The 18,705-nt window shown below is 37.9% G+C and overlaps 1 protein-coding gene across 1 annotated transcript in view; it reads right to left on the reverse strand.

Annotated features, from left to right (window-relative positions):
- The window catches only part of unc13a (unc-13 homolog A (C. elegans)), a 299,453-nt gene that overhangs the window by 129,808 nt on the left and 150,940 nt on the right, over positions 1–18,705 (reverse strand). Inside the window, exons 18-20 of the mRNA XM_060846583.1 lie at positions 7,987–8,102; positions 6,789–6,952; positions 4,067–4,217 (exon numbers count right to left, since the gene is read on the reverse strand). Of these exons, the coding sequence (XP_060702566.1) occupies positions 4,067–4,217; positions 6,789–6,952; positions 7,987–8,102 (431 nt within the window). The remainder of the gene's footprint in view (positions 1–4,066; positions 4,218–6,788; positions 6,953–7,986; positions 8,103–18,705) is intronic.

Raw genomic sequence — 18,705 nt, forward strand, 5'->3', positions numbered from 1 at the left:
TGTTTGATTACTCTAGGTCAAATCGGCATAGGAGGGAGGAAGTGTTGGACATTCTAAAAGGCATTAAGGTAGACAAGTCCCCAGGTCCAGATGGGATCTATTCCAGGTTGCTGAGGGAAACAAGAGAGAAAATAGCTTTGGCCTTAACAGATTTCTTTGCAGTATCCTTGCACATGGGTGAGAATTTCTAATGTTGCCTCCTTGTTTAAGAAGGATAGCAAGGATAATCCAGGTAATTATAGACTGGTGAGCCTGACTTCAGTGATCGGCAAGCTGCTGGAGAAGATACTGAGGGATAAGATCTATTTACATTTTGAAGAAAACAGGCTTAGCAGTGATAGGCAGCATGGTTTTATGCAGGGAAGAGCATGTCTTATCAACTTAATAGAATTCTTTAAGGAAGTAACAAAGTTGATTGATGAAGGAAGGGCTGTAGATATCATATACATGGACTTTAGTAAAGCATTTGATAAAGTCCACATGGTAGGCTGATGGAGAAAGTGAAGTCGCATGGGGTCCAGGGTGTACTAGCTAGATGGATAGAGAACTGGCTGGGCAACAAGATACAGAGAGTAGTCGTGAAAGGAGTTTCTCAAAATGGAGAACTGGGACCACTGTTGTTTGTGATATACAACAATGATCTAGAGGAAGGTTTAGGTAATCTGATGAGCAAGTTTGCAGATGACACTAAGATTGGTGGAGTAGCAAATAGTGAAGGGCATTGTAAAAAAATACAGTAGAATTATAGATAGATTGGAGAGTTGGGCAGAAAAATGGCAGATGGAGTTCAATCCGGGCAAATGTGGGATGATGCATTTTGGAAGATTCAATTCTAGAGCGAACTATACAGTAAATGGAAAAGTCCTTGGTAAAATTGACGCACAGAGAGATCTGAGTGTTCAGATCCATTGTACCCTGAAGGTGGCAATGCAGGTCAAAAGAGTGGTCAAGAAGGCATACGGCATGCTTTCCTTCATTGGACTGGGTAATTGAGTACAAGGATTGGCAGGTCATGTTACACTTGAATAGGACTGTGGTTCAGCTACATTTGGAATACTGCATATAGTTCTGGTCAACATAGTACCAGAAGGATGTGGATGCTTTGGAGATGGTGCAGAGGAGGTTCACCAAGATGTTGCCTGATATGGAGGGCTGAAAAATGTGTTGCTGGAAAAGCACAGCAGGTCAGGCAGCATCCAAGGAGCAGGAGAATCGATGTTTCGGGCATAAGCCCTTTTTCATGATATGGAGGGCGCTAGCTATGGAGAGAGGTTGAGTTGATTGGGATCATTTTCATTAGAAAAATGGAGGTTGAGGGGGGGACCTGAATGAGGTCTACAAGATCATGAGAGGTATTGACTGGGTGGATAGCAAGAAACTTTTTCCCAGAGTGAGGGGCTCAATTACTAGGGGTCACAAGTTCAAAGTGAGAGGGGAAAGGTTTAAGGGAAATATGCATGAAAAGTTCTTTACAGAGGGTGGTGAGTACCTGGAATGTGTTGCCAGTGGAGGTGATAGAGTCTGACAGGATAGCACAATTTAAAATGTATCTTGACAAATACATGAATGGGCAGGGAGCAGAGGGATATAGATCCTTGGAAAATAGGCAACAGGTTTAGATAGAGGATCTGGCGCAGGCTTGGAGGGCTTAAGGGCATGTTTCTGTGCTGTAATTTTCTTTGTTCTTTCTTTATTTTTTGGGCTAATGTCAAGGAGGAGGATTGGAGACAGTGAATCTAAGGCATCATCCTAGATATTTCCTGTGAATGACCACAATATTAAATGTGGTAATGCTTCCGATATCTCAAAATATTTTAAAAGGCAACTCTTTGTTAGTACTTCCAGTATGCCAGAAATGTACAGAAGATTAAGTCTGTGGTAGAAAGAGGACTATACAAAAATGTAGAAATGGAGTGCTTGAAAATTTTTCAAGACATATTGCTTGCCTTAAACTAAATGCTAATAGTGGCGTATTTTGCCTTATGTGTGGACTAATGATTAAAAAAAGCAACAACCTTGGAATTCAAAATATCAAAATCATGCGTATTTACATTTGATTTTCTCATTATCGAGTTGGACCGAAGGGTCTGTTTCCATGCTGTACGTCATTACAACTCTGACATTATGATGCACAAAATCCGTTACAAATATTGAGACTTAAATCACAAAGTAACATAGAAAGATTGAATTGAATTTGGTGCTTAAAGTAGTAAATTTATATTTATTAAGATGGTATGAAATTTGTAAAATATTCATTTTAACAAATTTAGTCTAAAGAATGTCTTATAAATTATTACTGCAATATATAGAATGATAAATGTGTATTTCAGCGACTGTATAAATTCAGATGAAATGGGTTGCAAATAAGCTATGAATTTTTTATTAACCTTTCTTAACACCGATCTTTAGACAGCACATCAATTTAAATAGTAATCTGTGAGAGGAAGGGAAAATCAAATCTATAAAACGTAACAGCTACTTGGTCATTTTTCTGGGAACTGATTTCCAAAATGACTAAGAATACAAATAATAAGTTACAACATGGATATGGCAGTGGGGGTTCTGAAAATAGCTGTAAGATTTTATCGACTGATTGGCACTTAGCGCTAACTTTGGAAAAGATGAAACGAGAGTGAGTGTGGGATGAGCTGAATTGCTCTTTCAGAGGCAACATTGACTTGCTGGGCTGATGGACTCCTGCTATGCTGTACTAAGCTATATTTTGATAATAATCTAGCATGCATTGTTTTCTTTGAATCAGAGTTTTCAGAACAAAGATGTTATAACAAGTATTGCCATGTGCACAGATTTCACATTCAGGAACACAGAGTCGCTTGGACAGCATCCTTCGCCAAAATGCCCATTGGCCCTTTTGCATATAGTACTGCTGATATTAACATTCAACACTTGGCTCTAGAGTTTGCTCAATCAGCACAACCAATAAAGTTAAACCTCACTATTACATACAATCTGCCACATCAAGTTGCTTCCAAATAATCTCCCAACCTCATTTGAGCATGCCCAAATTTAAAACTGGCCAAAGTCCATAGAAGCAAATTGGGGCCCAAGGAAAGCAGTGCATCTGCACCAAATATTTCTTCTTTAAGGGTAAAAATAATCTCAACTAATTTTACTATCTTTCATGTCTATGTAGCATAGCATGCACAGCATCTGTGATCAGGGAAGATTGCCAAAGTTTAATGTTACTTCAGCCATTTTAAAAAATGTTTTAAATTAACTAGAAAATAGAGCTCAGGTCTCACTGAGATGAATGAGAAACAAAACTAATAAAATCTAAATAAAACGTAAGAAGAAAAACTAATTCCTACTGCACCAGACAATCTGGTTGTGTATAACCAACATGGAGTACATATTAAATCTGACAGAAGAGTTGATAGATAACCTTATAAGATCAGGGAGATTTGGGCACACTGTATTTATGCATTCAACGTGCTTATGTCAAAACTTCTGCAATCACTTAAACCACAATTAGACTATCCCAAATTACATGATCTCTGGGCTCAAACAAACTCAAGGCAATAGCACACAGGTAAAGGAGCACAATGTGTTCTGTCTTAAGATCAAGCTATACAAGAATACATGACTAGAAATGAATAAATTATTAACAATACACAACAAGCAGCTATATTATGCTATACTTCAAATAATGAACATAATTATCAATATGCTTTAAAAATTACTTCCAACATACAGTAGAATTGTGGGTTTACATTAATATCTGTTTTTTAACTTCTAGCCTATACATAGAAACAGGATAAAGGTTCAGATATAATTTCTTGATGAGCAAGTTCTGAAATCTTTTCTACCATTCTAACAACGTAAGTTGCAAATTGCCTATGGAGTTTTGATTAAAATTTCCCAATATTTATAGCAAGAAAAGAAAACTTGCACAAATCTAATACCAATCTTGTTGCCCAAAATCATATTTTGAGTATGTTAATAAAATTAGAGGTGAATTTCCTCAACTGTCACAGAACTTCTTAGAATATTTTACAAATACAGAGAATCAATGTGAAAAATTTACTGCCCTGTTATTAATACATACCCCAAAATTGGAGGCTGAAAAACGATCAGAGGCAGACACATTGGTAGAGGCAGTGGTATGTGCATAGTAAGCATTGATATTTGCCAACAGAGTACTCATTACAGCTGGTACTCCAGGGCACATGTATTTTGAAGACAGGCAGGCAAAATGCCTACAAAAGTATAATAAAAATACAATAGTTAGAGGCAACAAAACATTTTTCTAAATTTTAATTTGTCTTTAAATACATAATATCCATTGAAGAGAAAAGCAATTCCAATAGGAATTTTAATTCTTAACAGCTGAACTGTATAATTTAAAGCCTGAATGTTTCCAATCTCACTGGGTCTGTGACAAGTGGAACAGGTTGCCAACACCAACAAGACATGTGTTTAAAAAATAGCTGAGAGAGAAAAAAATCCAAAGGTACCTTGCTCAAAGTTTTTTCTGCAAAACAGCCAATGCGTTCAACACATGCACAGTGGTAAACAACTAACAGAAAATCTTGAAGAGAAAAAAAATCTGATAGGAACAGAAATAAGGAACTGGATCTTCCAAGGAGCCATTATCATCACTGGATTACTGCTCTAGTTGAACTTCCCTCAGCTGAACACCTCATCTTTCTTGCTGGGTATTCAGATACTGGCTTTATGAGAAATGCAGCAGCATACCTTGGAAAGCTCTGTCAAAGCAGGGTAAGAGAGGGCACAGTCAAGATTAGAGTGATGCCAGAAAAGCACAGCACATCAGGCAGCATCAGAGGAGCAGAAATGATTCCTGATGAAGGGCACCTGCCCAAAACGTCAATTTTCTGCTCCTCAGATGCTGTCTGACCTGCTGTGCTGTTCCAGCACCACTCTAATCTTGACTCTGATCTCCAGCATCTGCAGTCCTCACTTTCACCTAAGACAGGGCACAGGCCTTTTTAACAGCACCAGCAGGCATTAGTTAACTTTAAAGGCTCAGTTTGAACATTAGAAAATGGACGAGTGGAAGAATACTGAAGAATGGGTGATTGATTGAATGAATGAATGAGTAAGGTGGATAGGGTGGGTAAAGTGGGAACTGGTTAAGTTGGAGATGTGTATGGTGGTAGATGGATTTGGGAGAATATGGATAGTTAGGGAAGAGTTAGAGAGGTTGTCAAATGATCGATTGGGATACCAGTTCTTGAATTAATCAAAACTTCTCTAACAGTTCCTGAGTAATTATTTGGGTATGTACGTTTGAACTATCTGAAGCCTGCAGAGTTGCAGATCATAGTATGAGTACTTCCACACAGATTCCCAATGTGCATCTCTGATCATACAACCAATCTCTGTGACAGGTAAGAGACAAAGATCTGGGCCATTAGTGAATGTTAATTGGAGTTGTCAAACTATGGAATGGTGTCTTACTAGAGATTGGGAACCAGAAGTCTTGAAGGTAGGAAACAGAGGGGATAGTAGAGGATTCTTTTTCATTCTGAAGGCCTGTGACCAGCAGTGTGTAGCAAGGATCGATGGGATCCACTGACTTTTGTCATTTATGTAAATGTTTTGGATATGAATACAGGAGGTACGATTTGTAAGTTTGCAGATGACACCAAAATTGTTGCATCATGGTAAGGTAAGTTAGGGCAGGACTTATACATTTGATGGTAGGGATCTGGCAAGTGTTGCCAAATAAAGAGGCTTGGGGTGCAGGTACATAGCTCCTTGAAAGTAGACTTACTAGTAAACAAGGTGGTCAAGGTGGCATTTGACATGCTTACCTTTGTTGGTCAGTGCACTGAGTATAGGAGTTGGGGCATCATGTTGTGGCTTACAGGACATTAGTGAGGCCACTTTTAGAATACTCCATTCAATTCTGGTCTCCCTGCTATGGAACAGATGCTGTTAAACTTGAAAGGGTTCAGAAAAGATTTAAAGATGTTGTCAGGATTGGAGGGCTTGAGCTAAAAGGAGAGGCTAAATAGGCTTCTTTTTCTTGGAGCATTGAAGGCTTGGGGGTGACCTTATAGAGGCTTATAAAATCATGAGGGGTATTGATAGGCGAAAAGCCAAGTTTTTTTCCCAGGGCAGCAAAGTCCAAAACTAGAGGGCATAGGTTTAAATTGAGAGGGAAAAGATTTAAAAAGGGACCTGAGGGGTAACTTTTTCCACACAGAAGGTGGTGCACAAATGCAATGAGGTGCCAGAGGAAGTAGCAGATGCAGATACAATTGCAAAACATTTCAAAGGCTTCTGGATGGGTATATGAATAGGATGATTTTCGAGGGATATGGGACAAATGCTGCAAAAATGGAACTAGATCAGTTTAGGTTATCTGGTCAGCATGGATGAGATGGACCGAGGGATCTGTTTCCATGCTTTATAACTTCATGACTCTAAGTCAACTCTTTGAGAACTCAAATAAAATGTTTTCATTGGCTATATTCTTTGACTCTGCACAGCTAAAATTCTTACTGCAAACAAACATCTTCACAATCTCACTGTGCATACTACACTAGATGCCATATGCATGACACTACTGACATGAGAAGTTCTAGTCAAAGTATAATGTATTTAGTGAGAATCAAGGCAATATACAAATGTTTGTGAATATGTTAACATATTTTACAATCCTACAATAGGGCATCACTGCAACATCTTTGACCACATTGATGAATGAAACATTAACAGTGCATACTGATTGCCAGTGTTAAACAGATCATTTCACCCTTTCTTTCAAAAAGTATTCATGAACACCTGCGTAAACTTACGTCATAGCCTGATAAATGGATTCTATGCCAAATCGCATTGCAAACTCATCCACTATTTCTTGGGCAGTTTCATCAAAATAAACCTTCCAGGCATCATCTCCTTTTGCATCCGGAATCTTCACCACTCCATTATTTTGTATATCGGTCAGGTAATGAAATTGATTCTGTAAGTATCAGAATACAAAAATCAATAATTCTAGTCAGTAAATCACAGCTAACACTGTGTATACAAAATGTAAAGCTGATTGACACTTTTAATTAAGGCATTATGTGAATATTATTCCTCATCACTGGAATTATGTATTAAATATGCATATATGACTCATAGGACAATGTATTTGTGGAAGAGATGAAAATGAGTTGCTTTATTCATTCCAATTTGTGAAATCATCTGCAGTATACAAATGGAAGTTACAGTAATCAACCTCAAGTAAATCTGGTTCTGAACATTGGCACAAATGAGTGTGAGATCAGCTGCACACTCCAGTTTTTAAAGAAATCAAGATTGCTAGTTAAGATCAAAAGCAAACTTTACCTAGAAAGAGGTCAAATTCTCCAGGAAAATTCTCCAAACTTCATCAATAGTGAAATCAGAAAAATCTTAAGGATTACACTTCACCAAGAACAAATAAACCCAATCAAGAAATGCAGCTGTTGCTAAATAGTCTGAACAAACCAAGACATTTTTAAATTAACTGAATCTAGAGACTAGGTTACTAATTTTGAATTGCTTCTCAAGTAGCACGTTTTCTTTTACCATAAAAGGCGTGGCATTTATGGTTAATTCTAAAAGTAAATGTTGATAACTGAAGAAGGCATTGATATCCATGATATTCCATATACATTACACCACTCTAAAAACATTGAATTAGCTAATGGGAAAAACCCATTTGTAACTGCACACACCCCGAAATTTGCGACAGAACCTTCCAAGAAAGGAACCTACACATCATTATGAGAGACTCTAAAATCTGGCACTGGTGACTTACAGAAAATATACTCTTAATATTCAAGCAATTTTTTTCAGTAGGATACATCAAAAATTGCCACTGGGTATTTATTTGTTAATAATTTTAACATTGGATTTTTCTTCTGTTCTTGACAAATGCAATATCTCCAATCTCTCAAGTCAAGAATAGATGCCATATTAAAGAATAAACAAAGAAACCCATGTAGCAACTCATGGGTGATGTATTACCTCATGTAGACATGTGTACTGAACATGATAGGGTGCTACTTTCTCTTCTCCTTTTATCTCCACACTAATATGTAGCCGGATGGCACCAGATACTGCAGATTTATCAGTACGCTTATCTAGATGTGGAAATTATCAACATAGTACAGAAAAATAAGTATCACAAGCATAATCACAACCAAGGACTGAACCCAATTCATCAAGCTTTTATTGAAAAATGGACCAGGTTTGTGCTGGAGTATGTAATTTCGAGATATGCAGCTACAACTAGACTCCAGAATTTATAATTTTATAATAAGCATCATAGGAATAATATTGGCAAATATATCCATCTATATATACAACACCTAAATTATGATATCCATCACTGGAAAACTATACAAGCTCAAGATCGGCTATGAACATTTTGGATGGTGATGGGCTGCATGGCCTACTTTTGCTCCCATTTCCTATGATCTTGTGCACAAGAAAACTTCTCATTTTGTTAAATGATCTTATGATGTATTTGTACAATATATAGATGTATATTTTGCTTTATTTTGGTATTTTGAATTAAATGTTTATTATTAGAAGTAAGTTATCTAAATAATTGAAGAAAAAAGCATGGATACTTCTGGCAGTTTTGAAAAAGAAGTGAGTAAAGTTTTAAAAATGGTGCGTGAAGTCCTCATTATTTTCATTTGATTTTACCATTTCTGACTTGGGTAATTGTTTTTATTCACATTTATATTTTAAAAGCAATTGAATATTTTGATTAGACAGTGATATTTTAGCACATTTCTACAGAAGGATTTGTGTGAATGTATACAAAATATGTAGAGAATCTCCCTGCATCTAATGATATATTTAACATAGAAAGCACATGCTTTTAGAGTATCCATGCTAGGTTTTCCAGAAATAGGTCACCAGCTCAACACCAGGGGCTTTAATCTGAGAGGCTCCATTCCACATCAACCGTAGCTATTCAAAAGATTCTTTTCCTGGTACCATATGCTGAAGTGAATTGGAAGGATTTGCAGATTAATAATGAACTTGTTTGATCATGACATGAATTCATCTTCCAAGGTTGTCAAGCCTTAGGGCTTGAACTTTAAGGTAGGCTAGGGGACAGATTGTTCAAACCCCAGAAGGAAATTTAGGCAGTTAGAAGTAGATTCATTTCTTGTAAACCCATCACCAGCCATAACCCATGAGGATGGATTTAGTTAGTTAATAGCAAGACATCCACGTCTCATTTGGCAGGATGTGAGCTCAATAGCAGACAGTGACAGGCTTGCATGAAGATGTCTGAAGAAGATTATTGCTGCCCTGATAAGTTAATTCCTGGAGTTTTACAGTGAGATCCTTGAACCCAGAGAGGGGCGAGAAGGGAATTGGGCCCATGATTGATAGGATAGGCAGCACAGAAGAAAGAAAATATGGCAGGTTGGGAGAGTTTCCCCTGATTGGCACATAGACCCTCCCGAATAAAAGTGCCGAGCCCTCCATCCCTCCATTTTCTCTCACTTTTGTTCATGTAGCCTTTCTGCGTACTCCAGGCTGATTGTCACGCCAGACATGTTTTGGAATGGGTAGTGTATTATTCAAGGCAATAGGGTTGGTAACAATTGTAAGCAATCTTTATCTGTTTAAATTTGGCATGCAGCCAGTCAATTTTGCAATGTCCATCCACCGAGCAAATGGTGAAAGTATACTCAGGGGTGGGTGGTGAGGAAGTGGGCTAACCAACCGATTTATTTTACATGACCTCCCACCAACAAAGGTTATCACCTGCACCTTAACACTGCAGAAGTTGATTTACCAATTTGACCAAATAGCCGCATACAAGCACCTGCTTCCTTATAGCAAAGAAAATGCTGCACCCTTTAGTATGTACAGCAAACAACTTAAAATAGCATTGGAGAAAAAAAAAATCCGCATGGTCTTCCAGCTCGTTTTTAAAATTGGAGAGAAAGAAAAAAAAAAATCAATCTCATTCATTGATTATAATATAACTAAGTAGAGGATGTGGAGCTCATTGCGTAATAGCAAACACGTTTATTTTCTGAACAAGTTTATTCATCTTTTTTATCCCAAATATGAAGATCTGTATACAACTCTGTTTAGCATAGAATCCTTGCAACTTAAACTGACATGATAAAACCAGTTTAGCATTCTGATCTTCACTAAAATGCAAACGAAGCAGAGGGTTATGTATGTTTTAATATACAAAAGACATCAGCCTAACAAAATCCTTTGGTCCAACTCATCCCTGCCAACCAGATATCCTCAACTGATCTAGTCCCAATTGCCAGGATTTGGCCCATATCCTTCTGAGCCCTTCCTATTCATATACTCATCCAGATACCTTTTGAATGTTGTAATCGTACCAGCCTCTACCACTTCCTCTGGCAGCTCATTCCATACATGCATCACCCTCTGCATGAAACAAATGCCTCTCAGATCCCTTTTAAATCTTTCCCCTCTTATGTTAAGAACTATGCCCTTTAGTTTCGGACTCCCCTTCCCTGTACAGCCACAACATGACAAACTCTATAAGGTCACTCCTCAGCCTCCAAGGGAAAAAAGCCTCAGTCACTCAACCTCTCTCTATAGCTCAAACCTTCCAATCCTGACAACATCCTTGTAATTCTTTTCTGAACCTTTTCAAGTTTAACAACATCTTTTTTGTAGTGGTAGGCCATAATTGATTGCAGTATTCTAAAAATGGCCTCACTAATGTGCTGTACAGCTACAACATGCTGTACCAACTCTTATACTCAATGCACTGACCAATGAAGGTAAGTGTGCCAAATGCCACCTTCATCACCCTGTCTACCTGTGATTCCACTTTCAAGGAACCTGCACCCTAGGTCTCTGTTTGACAACACTTGCCAAAGCCCTACTATTAAGTGTACAAGTCCTGCCCTTACTTGCCTTACCAAAATGCAACACCTCACATTTATCTAAATTGAACTCCATCTGCTACTCCTCGGTCCATTGGCCCCTCTGATCAAGGTCCCATTATACTTGGAGATAACCTTTTTCACTTTGGTGTCATCTGCAACCTTACTAACCACACCTCCTATATTCACATCCAAATTATTTACATAAATTACAAAAAGCAGTGAACCCAGCACCGATCCTTGTGACACACTGCTGATCACAGGCCTCTAGAACAAAAAAGAACCCTCTATCACCACCCTCTGCCTCCTACCTTTCAAGCTAATTTTGTATCCAATTGGCTAGTTCTGCCTGGATTACTTTGCTAACTAGTTCTCCCACGTGGAACGCCTTGCTGAAGTCCACAGAGACAATGTCTACCATTCAGCCTTCATTAATCTTTTACAAAAAACTCAGTCAAGTTCATGAAACATGATTTCCCACACACAAAACCATGTTGACAACCCATAATCAGTTCTTGCCTTTCCAAATGCATGTAAATCCTGTCCCTCAGAATCCCCTCCAACAACTTACCTACCACTGACATCAGGCTCACCAATCTACAGTTCCCTGGCTTTTCCTTACCATCTTTCTTAAGTAATGGCACCACATTAGCCACCCTCCAGTCTTTTAGCATCTCACTGTGGCTATTGACAATACAAATATCTCAGTGAGGGGCTCAGCGATCTCTTCCCTAGTTTACCACAAAGTTCTGGGATACATCTGATCAAATCTCAGGAATTTATCCACCTTTATGCATTTTAAGACATCCAGCACCATCTTCTCTGTAATATGGACACTTTTCAAGTTCTTTAGCTTCCATACCTTTTTCCAAAGTAAATACTGACGCAAAATACTTGTTTAGTACCTCACCCATTTCCTGTGGTTCCACATATAGACAGCCTTGTTGATCTTTAAAGGGCCCTGTTGTCTCCCTAGTTACTTTTTTGTCCTTAATGTATTTGTAGAATATCTTTGGATTCTCCTTAATCCTATTTGCCAATGATATCTCATGTTTCCTTTTTGCCCTCCTGATTTCCCTCTTAAATATTCTCTTATTGCCCTTACATTCCTCTAGGGATTCACTCAATCCCAACTGTCTATATCTGACAAACACCTCTTTCTTTTTCTTGACCAAGGCCTCAACTCCTCTACTCATCTAGCTTTCCCTACCAGCCTGGCCATTCGCACTAACAGGAATACATTGTCTCTGAACCCGCATTCTCTCATTTTCAAAAGGGCTCCCACTTTCTACCTGTCCCTTTACATGCGAATAGCCTGTACCATCAATTTTTGAAACTTCTTGCCGAGTACTGTTAAAATTGGTCTTACTCCAATTTAGAACTTCAACTTTTAGATCCGATCTATCCTTTTCCATAACCATTTTAAAACTAATAGAATTAGATTAGACTTTCAGTGTGGAAACAGGCCCTTCGGCCCAACAAGTCCACACCGACCCGCCGAAGCGCAACCCACCTACATTTACCCCTTACCTAACACTACGGGCAATTTAGCATGGCCAATTCACCTGACCCGCACATCTTTGGACTGTGGGAGGAAACCGGAGGAAACCCACGCAGACACGGGGAGAACGTGCAAACTCCACACAGTCAGTCGCCTGAGTCGGGAATTGAACCCAGGTCTCTGGTGCTGTGAGGCAGCAGTGCTAACCACTGTGCCACCGTGCCGCCTAAAATTATAATCGCTTACACACAGTGCTCCCCGCTGACACCTCAGTCACTTGCCCTGCCTTATTTCCCAAGAGAAAGTCAAGTTTTGCTCCTTCCCTAATGGGTACATCCACACACTGAATCAGAAAATCTTTCTTGTAACATGCAAGTTCCTCTTCATCCAGCCTGAACACTATAACAGATCCAATCTGTTTCAAATATTAAAATGCCCGACTATGCATACAGATATCGGAGATCTCTCTACATAATTGCTTCTCAATTTCCTACTGACTATTGAGAGGCCTATAATACAATCCCAATAAGGTGATCGTCCCTTTCCTATTTCTCAGTTCACCCATATAACTTCACTGGACATTTTCCCAGGAATATCCTCCCTAAGGATAGCTGTAATGTTATTCTTTACCAAAAATCCTCTCTTGTCCACCTTTCTATCCTTCCCATAGCATTCATTCCCTAGAACATTTGGCTGCCAGTTCTGCCCCTCCCTGAACCACATCTCTGTAATAGCTATGATATCCCATGTTCCCAAACATACCCTGAGTTGATTTGCTTTACTCCCGAGGCCTTTTGCATTGAAATAAATACAATTTAATTTGTCAAACATACCTCACTTTCTGCCTTGCTCTTGCCTGCCTTGACTATTTATTAGATTCCCTACAGCGTGGAAGCAGACCCTTTGGCCCAACCAGTCCACACCGACCCTCCAAAGAGTAACCCACACAGACCCATTTCCCTCTGACTAATGCACCTAACACTATGGGCAATTTAGCATGGCCAATTCATCTGGCCTGCACATCTTTGGACTGTGGGAGGAAACCAGAGCCATGCAGACACAGGGAGAATGTGCAAACTCCACAAAGACAGTCAGCCAAGGCTGGAACCGAATCTGGCACCATGGTGCTGTGATGCAGCAGTGTGAACCACTGAGCCACTGTGCCGTAAGTTAAAGCAAATTAAATAGTCAAGGCAGGCAAGAGCAAGGCAGAGAGTGAGGTAAGACTGATAAATTAAACTGTACTCCTCTGCAGTACCAGCCTCAGACTTCTCTTTTCTCACTATATCTTGGGGTTCCAACTATTTACTAGTTTAAAGCCTCCTGTTTAGCATTAGCAAATCTCCTCAGTAGAATACTGGTACCCTTACAATTCAGGTGATTTATTGTAGCTTTATTCTTTGGCCTGTATTCCTCTGGAAATATACTTTCCCATTTCTGTATGGGAAGCACGAGGCACAGTAGAACTTAAGTAATTTTGAGTAAAAGTAACTCAGGTGCTGTGCTAAAATCAACAAAAAACTCTGCAAATTTCAATGGTATCAGGTTACCTTCCAGAGTTTTTAGACCGCATTCGTGGGATTTTACTGTCATTGGCAAGACTAGTAATGTAATGCCCATCCCCAGCTGTACTTGAGAAGCTGTACTTAAGCGACATGGTGGCACAGTGGTTAGTACTGCTGCCTCACAGCGCCAGAGACCTGGGTTCAATTCCCGCTTCAGGCGACTGACTGTGTGGAGTTTGCACATTTTCGCCGTGTCTGCACGGGTTTCCTCCGGGTGCTCCGGTTTCTTCCCACAGTCCAAAGATGTGCAGGTCAGGTGAATTGGCCATGCTAAATTGCCTGTAGTGTTAGGTAAGGGGTAAATGTAGGGGTATGGGTGGGTTGCGCTTCGGTGCGTCGGTGTGGACTTGTTGGGCCGAAGGGCCTGTTTCCACACTGTAAGTAATCTAATCTAATCTAAAGATGATGGTGAGCTATCTTCTTGAACTACTGCAAGTCAGTGCTGCTAGGAAAAGTAAAATTTTTTGGTGTTAGAATAGCATTTAAAGAAACTGCAGACAGATGAAGTACTGTTAAAAAAAAATCTATCAGTTATCCAAGTACTGCTCCAGTTTCCTCTTTTCAGATAAAAGAATGTGTTCTCTCAAATGTTGACAGTAGTAGTAGCAGAGAAAAAAAAATGGAAGATGGAAGAGGTAAATTACTCAAGAGAAACTGGGTTAATACATTTTTTGCTTCTCTTAGGCTGACTCCTTTTCACAGATCAGCTTTGTAATTTTAAGAAAGCTATCACAGCTAAAATATTTTTACCAGTGACCTTGTAAATTATTTCCAATGATACTAACTGGGTTCATCATTAATATATGTTTGTATTAACGCTGTGACAGATTAGTACTTTAATACTTCCCAAACTGTGAACAAAGAAGTATAGTCCTAAAGGAACATGTGCCAAAGAATAAGAATACAAAATGCTGGGTTTCAGCTATAACAAATCCTTCAATTTTACTGATCTTTCATTGTTTTTGATTGTCAAACAAAATAACTGCACGAAGGCCAGTATTCTGTCACCAAACCATCCTTTATTTACATGTGCATCTTACGTGACATCCAGCTAGCTTAGAGCCACCTCCTAGAGTGAACAGAATCCCTGATACTCCTGTTTATATCTGTTAGCCAGGATTCCCTGATTGGGGATTTTTCCTGATTTTCCCCAGGGCAGGATTGACTGGTATGAGGAGTCATAGTTTGAAGATATTAGGAGGAAGTTATAAAGGAGACGTCAGCAGTAGGTTCTTTATGCAGAGAGTTGTGAATGCATGGAATGCGTTGCCAGCTGTGGTGGTAGAAGCAGAGTCATTAGAGATATTTAAGCGACTGCTGGACTTGCACACAGATAGCAGTGAGTTGAGGGGTGCGTATGTTAAGTTACTATATTTTACATTAGGAATAACCTCAGCACAACATCATGGGCTAAAGGGCCTGTTCTGTGCTGTACTTTTCTATGTTCTATGCTCTATGGACAGGTTAACAGCCCCAGTGAGGGAACTTATATTCTATGATATCCACCTGACTGATCTCATTCCAATCACTACACAAACAAGTGGGTATTTAAGTTATTTTGTTAGGCTGCTATCTTTTATATCTGTAACATAACTTTTGTACATGAAAATACATGAAAAGTATTTTTCTTATTCAATATTCTATATCTTGTTTGTAGCAAATCTGAAAGAGATTACTTTTCCGTCTTTTCCTTTAACCGTTCAAAGAGAAACAGACCTAGCCAATCCGACTGGGGAGGCAATTGTATTATTGTTGGACAGTTAATTCAGAGACTCAGGTAATGTTCTAGGACAATAATTCTAATCTTGTCGTGACAGATGGTGGAATTTGAATTTGTTAAAAATCTGAAAATAAAAGTTTAATGATGACCAGGAATCTATTGTCAATTGTCAGAAAAACCCATTTGGTTCACTAATCTCCTTGAGGGAAGGAAACTACAATACTCACCAGGTTTGGTTTACATGTGAATCCAGACCCACAGCAATGTGCCTGACTCTTAACAGCTCTCTGGGCAATTAGGGATGGGCAATAAATACTGCCTAGCCTGTGATGACCTCATTCCATGAATGAACAAAAATAAAACAGAACTGCAAATCAGCTACTCCCTGATACAATGAAATGATTCAAATACCAAAGATGATTCTTAAATTTAGAGCTCTGAATTACAGAGTGAAACTTAAATAAACTGATTTTTTTCACAGAAAGGAGGTTAGGTTTTTAAATGATAACATATAATTGGATTTGTAACTGTGGATTATTATTTCAGTTAATTATTTATTTTGGACAGCACTAGAGGTCATACTCATTAAATTGATATAGTGAAATTATAAATCACTCCTTCCTCATCTCCAACAAATACCGAGAGAAAGCAGCTAGTGTCTTGTGAGTCAATAGAACTATACAATGGGCAAATAGGTGGTTATGCATATATATTTCAAAGTTAGCTTTGGGATAAATAACTTCATTATTTTTGTCATGCCATAATAAACCCTTGCATCTGTGCATAAATGCAAGGCTATTTTATTTCCAGACCATCTAGATCATTCCATTATAGATCATTAAAAACAATACAAGAGAGACTGTGGAATTTAATTGCTGTAATGTGTTTATTTCCATAAGGGCCTAACTGGTGTTCAGTTATTGTTTGTCAAACAATAGTGTCTATGTAGTATGATGAAATTTTTGTTTAAATGTTAAATGAAAATGATTCAGAACAATTTATGAACTATGAGAAACAGAAGGTAAAATGAACTTAAAAGGAATGCAAAATGTCTTACCATGTGAAAGGATGATCATGTTCAAACTCTTCTTAAAGAAACAAATGTTCTATTTCAATACGAAGACTAAGCAACCTAATTAAAGATCATATATGCTGAACAGAACTTATCAGAAAATGAGTTTTTTTTTATGTTACTGAAAGCATCTGTGTGAGCAAACTGAATAAAAGTAGTGATGTAATTGCAAAGTATTTAGTTCGCTGTCTTAGACTATTAAGATCATATTCATTGAAAGTTGGAAAATATGGTACATTAGCAGTCTAAGACAAAGAAATTGACCTGAATTATACTAGATCATTTGAATATTACATGTAAGAAAATTCTGCCACTGTTAGAAAATTCTGATCACTTTCCATCAGTAATAAAATGCACATAAGCGGTCCATAAGAGAAATTTCAATCATCGGGTAAATAATGAGCTCAACGATGAAATCTAAAAATAAATTAGAATTCTCTCTATCAAGTAGCCATACAACTTGATGGAAAATGTTCATTTATTGCCTCATAGTTTCTTGTCACACTGAGTAAAGTTTACACAGAATTTAGTTTTATGTTAATAGGTTTTATTTTTACAATGCAAAACCTTTCATTAATACATAGTGTCATTGATACTATGGATATTATAATGTTGTCAAAAGTGGCAGTTGAACACCTCACCATGACCAACTCTACAACAACCTACTACTAACTGTAAATGCTAGGTCAGCAATGTTCAAAAGTAACAATAAATGTTACCAAAGATAATGAAATTCATGGTATAATTGAAACATAAAAAAAGCAAATTAATTTAGTATTCTCTAAATAAAGTAACATAAAAGTATTAACTAATGTACTTCTATAACACTACAACAACAAACAGTATTTATTAACAACACCTAGACCTCCAGTCTGATACAGATACTCAAAAGAAATTCACTGATAGCATTCTCAACAAACAAAATTAAAAGGGGGGCTACATGTGCTTTATCTCACTGGAGTTTATGGTACTGGCACCACCCCTAGGTTCAAGGCTTGATCATCATGGAGCCTTCTTATTAGTGAAACACTACAAAAGTTTACTTCAGATTCTGACACGGAATTCCTAATTTACTATAAAGATTATTGGATGAGCTATTACCAGATTATCAACATATACCTGCTATCGGTGCTGAGAGGTATTCCTCAATGGTCATCGTCTCTCAAGTGGCCTAGTGCAAGTCAGAAATTTATAACTGAAGAAGTTCAAAAGTATTCATAAATAGCACAATGGCAAGGCCAAAATACAGTGGACCACCACATCCCAGACCAGTGACCTACCAAACTGAATGTTTATATGTACTTATTTTAGTTGAAATTGTATTTAAGTCATTTATTTTAAACTATAGTTCTATTTACATTTAATTGTGCAGTATAAACTCTCATACATTTAGAGTTTTTAAATGGATTTTGTTTTAATAAACACCTACTTAGCGAAATTCCTGAGACAGATGCTATTCTATTGAAGTTTAAAATGGATATTAAAGCCTTTCATCAATAAAATTTGATTGAAATGTTGATACTTTACATTAGATATTATCTCTTGACCTTTATAGATGACATGCAGACTAGTATATGATCTTTAATTTTCTTTGAGCTTGTTCACTACAGGCACACACTTTAAAAAATTAAAAACCTGTATGGCAATGAATCTCAGGTCTTGTAGCATTTTCTTTTGACCGTGTTCACAGCAATATTCAGACTTTAAAACAGTAACTGAAAAAGGAAATGAATACAAATAAAAAATTCAACACATTTGTCATACCAGTTGCGAGGTCTGCATAACATATTCTACACAACGTTTTGAAAAAAATATGTTCTATACAGAATGTATCAACAATATCTTTACATTTCATAGTTATATCCCTACTGTTAGCCATGTCATTGTGTGTTATTTCAGGGGAGGAGATTGGTCAGAGGCATTCACTTTTGCCTGGCCATCATCACGTTATTGTTGTACAAGAACTGTACACTTTGGGG

The sequence above is a fragment of the Hemiscyllium ocellatum genome, chromosome 28, assembly GCF_020745735.1.
Source record: "Hemiscyllium ocellatum isolate sHemOce1 chromosome 28, sHemOce1.pat.X.cur, whole genome shotgun sequence".
Taxonomy (NCBI): domain Eukaryota; kingdom Metazoa; phylum Chordata; class Chondrichthyes; order Orectolobiformes; family Hemiscylliidae; genus Hemiscyllium; species Hemiscyllium ocellatum.